This window comes from Eucalyptus grandis, chromosome 8 (genome assembly GCF_016545825.1).
Source record: "Eucalyptus grandis isolate ANBG69807.140 chromosome 8, ASM1654582v1, whole genome shotgun sequence".
Classification (NCBI taxonomy): domain Eukaryota; kingdom Viridiplantae; phylum Streptophyta; class Magnoliopsida; order Myrtales; family Myrtaceae; genus Eucalyptus; species Eucalyptus grandis.
This window is the reverse complement of record NC_052619.1, coordinates 39,269,199-39,280,095: the sequence shown is the minus strand read 5'-3', so window position 1 is coordinate 39,280,095 and position 10,897 is coordinate 39,269,199. Positions and strand designations below refer to the sequence as shown.

The following is a 10,897-nucleotide window of genomic DNA, read 5'->3' as shown; positions in this document are numbered from 1 at the left end:
TCCTAAAGCATTTTCTAGTTAACAAATGAATTACCGACAAAAGGAACAAATGAGTCGATTCTGATTTATTTTGTTTATTATTTTTTTCACAAAATTTGGATTGCCTCACATCATGTCATTATTAGAAAACAACAAATTTTTAAAACACATCAAAATAAATATATTTTTAATTCCCATAAATTCACATCACTTTTGGATTTTAAATATTTAATTTCATGAAGGTGTTGAGTCGTATCAAAACTTGTGAAAACCGACCGATCTTTTTGTCTAAGATTAGAATCACTGATATTAGTGAATTCATTGAGGCCCCCCATGATGAGGTCCTTGCACGAGTTACATTAAATTTTAACCCCGAATCCTGCACGCATGTATAGTTTTCAATGAATTTCGGTTAATTGAAATGATGAAACCTAAAATGTAGCAGATTCCTCTTAACCAATGGAAAGAAGTTCTTGCTCGTGCTTTTTGGATTCTAAGTTTTGCATTCTCAATGGCACTTTAATGTAGATCGCTCTGTGAGGACTCGATCTGATTTGTGCACCCATTTAAGGGCAAAGTCTCCACTTGTATATGAAGCCATGAGAACCCTCCCGCTCGCTAATAGGTCTAATGATGTCTTGACCTTTCAATATTAAATTGGCATAGGAGATATAGACCTTGCAAAGTAAAATAGAAGAGGTTAAATCTCAAGATATAAGAAGTGCAATTTTTTTCCTATTTCCCTCATCGTATTTTTCCATATTGGAAAAGTCCAATATAATGGAAAGCGCCAAAAGGGGTGGGTCAACAGTCGATATCAAAGACATGGAGCAGGACGCAGGTAAAAGATAAAATAAAATGTCGACGACGACACGGACATTAATGAAGCGGAAAAACTCTCTATACAATTGCGATTCCCACTTCTGTGCCAAGTGCCGTCGTCGAAACAGTCAAAAAGGCAGCAGCTTTTGACTCCCACCAGACGAGATGGCAGCAGCTGCCCCGCCATTCGCGGCGACCCATTCTCTCTTTTTAATCTTTCTTAGCAATTAAAGCTCGAGAATTGGATTGAGCATTCATCGCGAAACCTTAAGGGAGGTGCGAATTTTAAATGGAGAATCCCCCCGGAGTGGTCATGATGATGTTTTCCCCCTCTCCCCTCCCCTCTTCTTTTTAAGTTCAAAGGTGGGTTAGATGGACACATGCAAGGGCAGGGCTTTTAGCGGGTGTCCCTTTGCGCGGACCGTCAAACAAATTCCGGAGGCAAATCTAGGAATGTGTCCGAGAAACATTATAAAAGGAAGTTAACTTAGCCAAGATGTAATAAACAAGAACCGCCCCCGATTTGTTAATGGGCGTTTGGTTGAATCTAGTCTTATCGCAAACCGAACTTGCTTTTGTCTTTTGACATTGGTTTCTGCAAACCGATTTTGGATGCATTTGCATCGCGTGATTAGCTTTTGGGGGGTGAGATTAGACTTGACTTCCAAGAGATGCTCCTAAAAAATCTGTAGGAGTGGTTTTTTTTTTCTCGATCCTTCCAATTATATGTTCGCCTCGCATGAATCCTGACAGATTTTGTGCTTTAATTAGAAGATTGCTTCGTGATCACATGTCCTGAATAGCTTCATTATTCGAGAAAAATAGTTTCGTTAACTATAGGAGGAACTTATATTTTATAGTTAAATAATATCTCGATTGATAATTTCTCTTTTTGCCAAGGGATACATTACAATGGCTCTTTAAAGAGCAGTAGTTCCTTAGATCTTCAATAGTTCACAAAGGAATGGATTCACAAATCATAATAGGTTATGAATTCGTTGCAATTTTTCGTAGTTCCCAAACATAATGTCATAATACTCAAAAATTTAAGAGATTTATGATCAACTGATAAAATTTACTCTCTTTTTTAATAGGATGATTGTCAAGCCATCGGAGATCCGTTTCCAAATGTCTCAAGAAACGCCATTATCCTAACCACAAAATGTGATGTCCGAAGTTCAAATAGGAAATGTCGATTAACCTAGAGCCACATTCTCCGATGGACAGATCTTCAAGCTCTGTTTTGCATGGATGAGCAGTGAAACGCAATCTGAAGTGCAAATAGTCAATCAAGGATGGTGCCTTGGACTATATCTCCTTAAATTTTCTGCATATCTCCTATTCAATATAGGAAAACACACAAAATTTGAATATTTCATGATACACGTACGAGATTTACTTATATTGAAGAACAACAAAGATCCATCTTTTCAAGAATTCTTAGAAATGCCTTAATAGTGAATGCTTTTAAAGTAGGAGAGCATCATACATCCCTTGGAAAAGTGCATTAAAGGGATAAGCATGGTTTCACGATAAAATTGGAAATCTAAGAAGTAAACTAGTGAACAAGATAGGTTTTAATACCAAAAATTAGGAAACTTATTCCGATTTGGAACTTGGAACTTAGAATCTGACATCAATCTTTGTATTCTTCTTGTTCTATGTCTTTGCATGATTAAGCATGTAATATGAAATTACTAATAAGCTTCCATTTTTTATTATATTCATGACTGAAACTTTATTAATGTTCATCGTGTGTCTAAATATGAGTTCCGATCAATCAATTGTAGAAAATAGTAATCATTAAAGATAATAATTCACTATAATCGCAGTACATATGAAATTTTGATAGATTCTGAGATATGTGATAAGATAAATTTTAAGTTTTAAAAAGTAAAAGGCCGATTCTCATGATTATGTTTCAAATTTTACGTGAAACCTAGACAGATGTTATACTGCTCATTTCCTTGTACCACGCCCAGGCAAATCCTGGGAAGGTATCGCGAGGACCAGGCTTGGGGGAATTTTTCATTTTAGTTAATTAACCCCAGAGGTTTATCGTTAAACTTAGACAGATGTTATACTGCTCATTAGTGCATTCAAAATCGAACAGGGACAGTGTCAAACAGCTGGTCGGGTCAGGCCAGGTCCAATTCGCCCCTCCTGTCCCAGTCATTTTCCGTCCCTCTGCCAGCAAAGTCGTACGCCAGACGAGACGCCCCCTCTCTCTCTCTCTCTCCGTGCCTCCGAGCTCTTCCAACGAGGTCAAACCTACGGAGTTCGAGCACCTCCCTAAATTCCCAGTGGCCGACCAGAAAACTCAAAACAAAAAAAAAAATTCCCTCCCTTTCTCCCATTTTTTTTCCCTCTCTCCAGCTTTCAAACATTTTTCACTATGCCATTTGCCCTTGTACTCTTGCTCCATGGAAAGGCGTGCGTGCGTGCAATGGTACCGTATTCCCATCGAGCGATCTCCTGCCCCTCTCTGGCCTGAGAAAAGTCTGGTCCGGTCTGGTCTTTGCTGTTGTCAAATCGAAGGAAAAAAATCGCTTGCTAACTTAAAGAAGGTCGCGTTTATCAATGCCTGGCTCCATTATTAAGATATTCATGTACATTAGGAGAGAGATCTGAACATATTATATGGGTTATTTAATTGAGCTCCCCGGAGCTTTTCTTTAATGAAAACTCCTCTGAAAAATGGGATTCCTGATTCCGTTCACTTTCGCAAACGTGGAAAAGATGGGTTCGAGTTTACTTCCGTTTCACGCCAAGGACAAGAAAAAGGCCTTTCCTTTAATAAAGAGAGGACGCATTTTGATGTCCGGTTTAATGTCAATGACACGACGAACCGTGTTCATACGAGGATGGAGGAGCCACGGTTGAGGCATTGGCAGTTCGAGGTTTTCAAGTATTCCTTACTGATTGAGCAGATTTGACATCCGGGTAAAATGCCGATCTCTGAATTTGTTCGAAACCCGAATCGCGAATTCCAGCTCAATGCACAGGATTTGATCGTCAGGCAATATAACTTTTGCGCATGAATAAAAGAGTGGCGAGAAAGGAGTGTGTTTTTATTGAGTTAAATACGTTATAATTGGGAAAATTAGGAAAGAGTAAACTAGTGAGGAAAGAGGAGAATTTCCGAATTAACATTAGCAGAGTTCGGCCTAAGTCGATCCTCAGCCCTGCTCTTCTTCAACAGAGGCTCGGGAGAAGATGATCTCGATTCCGCAAGAGCCCACGAGTCATTGGAGCTGTCGGAGCTGAAGTAAGCGTCCACCACTCCGTCCGGGCTCCCGGGCACCGATCCGAACTTGCGCTTGCTCGATCGGTGCCCGCGAATCGCCGATGCCAGCTCCGAGACTAGCTTAGTGCACTCATCCACCGTGTCCTGTAAAAAAGAAAAAAATGGAATGACGTGAGATTTTTAGGGTCTTGTTGGTTCATAATTCAACCCGATAATGGGGGGAAAAACGAATTCATTTGGGATTCAAGGAAGGGCATATGGCTAACCGATTGCATTCCTAGAATGGGCAAGAGCTGGTCCAGGCATTGCAGTCCCAAACAAGGGTCTAGATCATTAATCACATGGAGTACCACAGCAGTAGCCATTACGGAAGCAAGATAGCTCGTTGACCTGCAATCTGTCCGGGCAAGGAAACAACAATGGCATCAGCAGATGCGACCAAAACGGGAATTCGCAAAGAATTACTTATCCTTGTCTTTTCCCATTTCGAGTGGGGTAAGTTCTTACCTGAGAGAGAGGCGAGGAGGACCTCTTCGCACCTCCTCAGGAACTCCCAGCACAGATGGCCCTTCAACCCGAGCCTCCTCGCGAAATAATCGAGGAAAGAAATCGGGGTCACTGGGTTCATCTTCCACTGGAGCGTGGACAGCACCAGCAGCTCCATCTTCTGAATCGTTTTAGCCTCGAACAAGTAATTGCTCTCCTCCCCCTGAAAGAAACGGCACTCCACACCGTCAGCGAAGAGCTCGAAAAGAACCGACGTTCGCGGAACGAGAGATCCTCTCAATGGCACGCACCTGGAGGTCCAATAGAAAGGGGACCTGGGTCTCCTCCACCTTGGCGGCCAGAGAGAGGCAGGCCACGGCGGTTAGCTGGGTCGTCCACGGGTTCTCCGCCTGCGGGCCGAACCCGGACAAGAACCTGTCCAGGTAGTCGACGGCGAGCACGGCGGTGAGGGCGGAGAAGCCGTTGCGCGCGTGCGCCTTCATCATCCAACCCATGGCCTCCCGCCGGGCTCCGGCGAGGCAGGGGTCGGCCGCGAGATCCCGGCGCAGAGGGTTCGGTTCCTCCCTGGAGGCGAGGCGGGCCAGCTCTTCGTCCTCCCAGGACAGATCTTGGTCCGCCAGGAACGCCGTGGGATCGTCATCCTCGTCGTCCACGTCCAGTTCTGGTCCCTGGGCATCCCAGGGCTCCTCCGAGCAGTAGAGGGAATCGAAGAGAGAAGCGGGGCTTTGCTGGGTCGTTTCTAGGCGAGCCATCATCGTCTTCCTCTGGAGAAGAAGAGGTCCGGGGCCGCTCTCATTACACAGACAAACGTCGAACCGCACACTTCACCGCTCGACTCGACCCATCTCCTCTCTCTCTCTCTCTCTGTGTGGACTGAATCTGAGCGAGCGAGCGAGCAACCACTGCCCGGTGCTCAGTGGCGCAAAGGATCTGTCTTTATGTGGGTGGATTCCAGCAAAATTTTTATTGGGAGAGTGCAGAGGCCGGGAGAGAGAGGGCGAGCGAGGGATGGAGAGGAGAGAGACTGTATTATAAGTATGTGAGAGCGACCCTCGGTCCATTCCATGCCAGGCCATTCGCCACATTAACTGGACACGTGACGGTACTGCGATACTCGATCCCTTGGGGGGGAGTCTCCAGAGTGGACCCCCAGCACGATCACGATTCACGAGACCCCTCTCTCTCTCTCACCTCTCACCGAAATTTGCTTATCTAGGAGTAGTACTTCTTTTACCATTTGTTTCGAAGGGCGCGCGGGGGGGAGTTCGAGCTTTTTAATCAGATTGTCATCTCGTTTGAATGATCTGATACATCTTCCTCCCCTCCTTCCGATCTGACGAACCAAAATATGTATGGCCATGTGTGTTCCCTGCCCAGCGGATTGTCCTCTCGATGTCGAGTTTTGAATTTGTAAATCGGTCTTCCTCCCTCCCTAAAACGGATGATGAAAGGCCGACGTGGCGTTTGTGCGACATCATCATAGCATTATGTTATCATACAAAGGCCTCAGTAGAATCCTCGCATGCATTAGCAACACGCGGTGATGTGAGCCCGCTTCATTTTTATCGCTAAAATCATGTATAAAATTCACGCGATTTGATGATTTAGATGAATTGAGCTCATCTATTTTGATAGCATGCACCAAACTATTTATTTGTCAATTACAATTTTTCATCTTACTCATTTTTCTTCTCTAGGTGAATTAAAAGTCTGAATTGGAAAAATTCATACAAATTTTTTGTTTATTTTCAATTAGGTTACTAATAATAATGTCATTTTTACCCCATGTATTGTTGCACTGAGCTTTTCGTTTTGTTTCATCGATGGTCACTTTCATTGAAATTTAACATATTTTTTGTGCACGATTGTTAACACGGTGGATATGTGGCTAATTTTTTGAACACGACACAAGTATGACATAATTGTTAGGTCACAACTCCATTTGAAAAGTCAAAACCACCACCGTGGTTGAGAAGACAAGGAAAGTTAATATAGGAAAACAAATTATCGATGATTTGGTTGAAAAATCCACTAAAATTTAGTAACAACTAGTGGAATGTACCCATTGAAAGTGGAATCAAATGGTTCCTTAGCATGGAGGCAATATTAGATACGGCCCCTTTACATGATATGAATATGACACGAACCTGACTACACATTATAAAAAGAAAATCCAAACACTATATGCCACCATATGCACTTAACATTTAGATGTACATGAGCCGATACATTTTTGTCCGAAGTCATTTATCTGGCGAATAGAACCAAAACTATAAGATTTTTAACACGAATTGATATTAATTACAATCTCTATTACGACACACTAATCCATATCCTCGGTCTCCCCGGTCTTGATTGCGTAGAAGTTTTAAAGTATGCATGCCACTACCATGAGTTTCATAACGAGATAAATTCCTCTTTGACGGAATCATGGCAAAACAATTTATTGCCCTTGAATCAATGTCATGAAAGCAGGATACAAATATTTACATCTGAAAAACATGGATACCCAACATCATGTAGAATAGAAAAAATAAATATATTTGCTATTATTATGGGAAATTATGATAAGTTTACCTCATATGGATATTGTCGCGCAACCACTTTTTTTATATTTTTTTAATAATTACCCTAGTACGTAACATCCTAATCTCATTGTTTAACCGCATTTGATCATGAACATTACCTAGAGTGCCCAATAATGTCCGTTTGCAAGAAAAGGTGAACCCCACCGGTTAGCTGAAAAGAGAAAAGAAAAGCAGAGACTACCAGCTTCCAAATTTTCCTAATTCCGGAGAGACCACATCTTCGGACTTTTCTTACAATTATGGGTCATCATAATTCATCGCCATGGGGGCAAGAGAAATAATAATTTGGAATTTCGTGAAATCATCACAAAAAACCAAAAAGTTATGGATCGTCACATGAATGGGGGATTAAATCTAAAGCATCAATCTACATACGTTTCAATAAGATCTAACCCTAAAATGGAAAGAACGGAAAGATAAATTGATTGAAGAGGTTGTTTTTAAGAAATTAGCGGATGGTCTTGTCGGTAAAAAATTAACTCGAGATGAAATAGTGGTGAATAAGGCCTTTTCGATCGGCCTGAATACCACCAGACTATTGAACAAAAAGAAGAGGGTTTTTCAATGGGAATAAGCACATCAAAGTTACTGAGGTCTTTAGTAGAGACACCCGCTTTACCGAAACATATACGCCACAGGTGACCCCATCTCGAAATGCCAATTCGAATCATGCGAATCAACGCACATGGTCAAGCGAACAAAAAGAAATATGTGAACTACCATTCGTGACCCTTTCATGCGTGGAAACCTTACATGCATGAACTCACATAATTAGGGTTTGAGAAAAAAAAAGCGTAGCTCTTGCATGTGCTGCAAGATTCCAAGCTCTACGAGGGCGAAATTTGGAGGCGTGAGCGAGCGGTCTTTCGGCGGCAATGTGGCCACGATTATGGAATCGAATTCAATGCATCGATCCTGTTGAACGGTGAAACCCTTGCGTCGTTAAGCTTCGGGGAGCCTGATTATGTCGCGCTATAAAAGGTCCGACGCTGTTGATGAGCGATGCCCGGTGGCTCTTGTCCCTCCCCCTAGACTCCATTATTTTCGAATTATGCGTGTATATTTTGAAGGCGACATGAGGATCTAGCTCCAGCTCCATAATTCTAAAGATAAACCAGCTGCCGAAAAAAAAAAAAAAATCAATCTCGAGCTAGCTTCACTTTTGTCTCGCCGGTTCTATAAATTGAAATGGCGATGAGCTATCTCGCCCCTTTGTAGGACGTCTGCATATGCGGATACGGTGTGAATAAATATTTCCTTTTATGATTGTTAGATAACTCATTCGACCTCTCTTTTCCTCTTGATTTAGGAGTAATTCTTAGCTTTGCGTTTAGAATTTACGTTAATGTGATGATCTGTTTTTTCAAGAACGGACGTCAAGGAATTGCTAGTTCCATTCCATGCCAAGTCAAACAATACTAATGGAGTAGCATACAATATTACCATAGAGGAGTTAAAGAATATTCAGGGAAAATTTGACCGTACATCCTCAAACTTTCACTCTCTTACACATTAAACCGTAGAATTATAAATCCTTTTGCATTACGCCCTGAGCTCTCACTCTCTTACACCATTAAACCCTCAAATTTAAACCCTCACATTTTACCCTCCACAACTCTCACCCTTTTGCGCATTTCATATAATTGAAATTATTGAACCTCTACTGGTCAAAGAAACTAAAATTTAACAAGTATACATCCCCCCTATTGAACTTTCAGTATATATCATCCAAGAATGCAAACGTTTAAGGAGGTAAATCGGTGAATGTGAGATTTAGGATCTAACACTAAAGTGGGCGACAGATGAGGGAGCATAAAGTGAAAATTTCTCTAATTTTTTAGCGTAGGACTACGCGTTTTAAAATTTTGACAAGAATAGTAGATGATAGTTCTTAATCTCCCTTTCTTTTTACGATAGAGGAGTGAAATTTCTCATGGTCCTTACACGTCGTCTCTGGTTGTTTGGAGGTGGTGTTCCTACTGCCTAACGAGAAAGGGGCAATCGCAAAGATTTATGAGAAATTTGCAGTGGACGGACGAGGATGCAGCGTTGTTTCACCGTCCGACTGCAACGTGATGTCCCTGTCTTCACTTCTTTGAATTTTCTCCCTTTTTCTCTCTTTCTTATTTCGAGCTCGAACTCCGAGGAAAAAGGGAGGGATTTGGGGTCGAGAGAGGAGACAGATCACAGAAGAGAGGAGGAGGCTGGTGCATCGGGCAATTTGAGAAACGATTGGAGTCAAGGCAATGATAGTAGATGATGGCGTGGTGGTCGGCAAAAGAAAATTGCCTCCTGATTTGTCTCAGCAGAATGCTGCACCGAATTCCATCGTCCTGACCTTAATCTCCATCAGTGATGAGAACAGATTTTTAGGCACTGTTTTCCTTTTCTTCCTTTTTTCTTATGTCCTGTTGGGTTAATGAATTGATTCGAAAGAGAAAAATAACATCTTCACATCGTTGGATAAACTTCATCACTTCAAAAAATCAAATCGTCTTCCTTTAAAAATTCTATCTCGTAAATTCACATTAGCCCCGGACTTTCAGTTCCCCCAAAGCAGTACCAACCAAAATCTGCTGACTCGAGATCAAGATATTTCAGGAAAAAAAACTGATAATTTGGTAAGAAATCCGCAAGGTTATTTGTTGTGAGGTGAAGTATGTTACCTAAGTACAACAATGATGGTGCAAATATGTATTTCTGAAAATTGAGAATGCAAAGTGGGATTGGGATAAAAATCTACGAATTTTTTTTTTTTTAAATTCTCCTTAATTCTGTAATTTTTTTAATATGGCTATTTGTTAATTGCTCAAAGGATATCTAGTCTCTACGACGATGATTCCCATCTTGCACAAGCAAATCCCAAATTTAGATCTTGCTAATACCCTTAATTAAATAAGACACGAGGGAAAGCGGCTCAAATTTAAAATTATCAGTAATCAATTCATATTGTGCGTTTAATCCGTCTGAAAATGATTCAATAACCATCTTATGGTTATTTTAAGGTTATGTTTAGTGAATTTTCTTTTTGGGTTTTTCGTAGATATTATACACCTATGACCTACCTTATCAAAAGTCCACTATACCCTCCCTTTTTCCCTTTCAAATTTTTGGGTCACAGCTGTTTCATCATGGTGGTCAAAGTTAGAGGGAGTTGAACCTTCTTCTACTCAGAATCAGAGAAAAAGCGTGGCCAACTTACTATAATCGCAAGAACAGAAAGCAAAAAGCACTTCATTGGAACTCATCAATTCCATCTTTCCTCGCCACATCGCCTCCCATCCCATCCCATCCCCTTTCCGAATCTAGCTACTGAGCAGAGCTTGGACCAATCTAAGAGCACGGGAGGCGGAGGCCGACACACCCTCAATTCGGACCAGGAAGACTGGGGCTTACATCGAAGTGTCCTTGTTGAGCATCGGTGGGATAATGATGATAGTCGTGACCGCTTAGGATTGAATTGGTCGTGAGTGCGATGAAAGCCTGTAATGACATGTGGGGTGAGCCGGTCGATGACTAGCTAGCTCGATACCTTCTGCTTCTAGAACCAATCCACGATTGTAATTGCTTGGACTATCATTGTGCCGTTATAAGGACACGGGAAGCTGATGTTTGGGATGTAATTATGCATTTGAACATGCATTGCTTCCATCTTTTCCAGATTTAGAACTACATTGAAATGAAAGAAAAATCATTACCGGCACGTCACAATTTGGAGATAAGTTGTGTATATTTTCTGGTGTGATTGTATTGG

The 10,897-nt window shown here is 41.6% G+C and overlaps 1 protein-coding gene across 1 annotated transcript; it reads right to left on the bottom strand.

Annotated features, from left to right (window-relative positions):
* Window positions 1-3,851: 3,851 nt before the first annotated feature.
* LOC104447862 (cyclin-D3-3) lies at window positions 3,852-5,592 on the bottom strand. Its single transcript, XM_010061590.3, has 4 exons — window positions 4,846-5,592; window positions 4,556-4,757; window positions 4,315-4,445; window positions 3,852-4,192 (listed from the first exon to the last, which is right to left on the bottom strand). Exons 1-4 carry the CDS (start codon window positions 5,308-5,310, stop codon window positions 3,920-3,922), a joined length of 1,071 nt encoding a protein of 356 aa, XP_010059892.2. The 5' UTR covers window positions 5,311-5,592; the 3' UTR covers window positions 3,852-3,919.
* Between the last annotated feature and the right edge of the window lie 5,305 nt (window positions 5,593-10,897).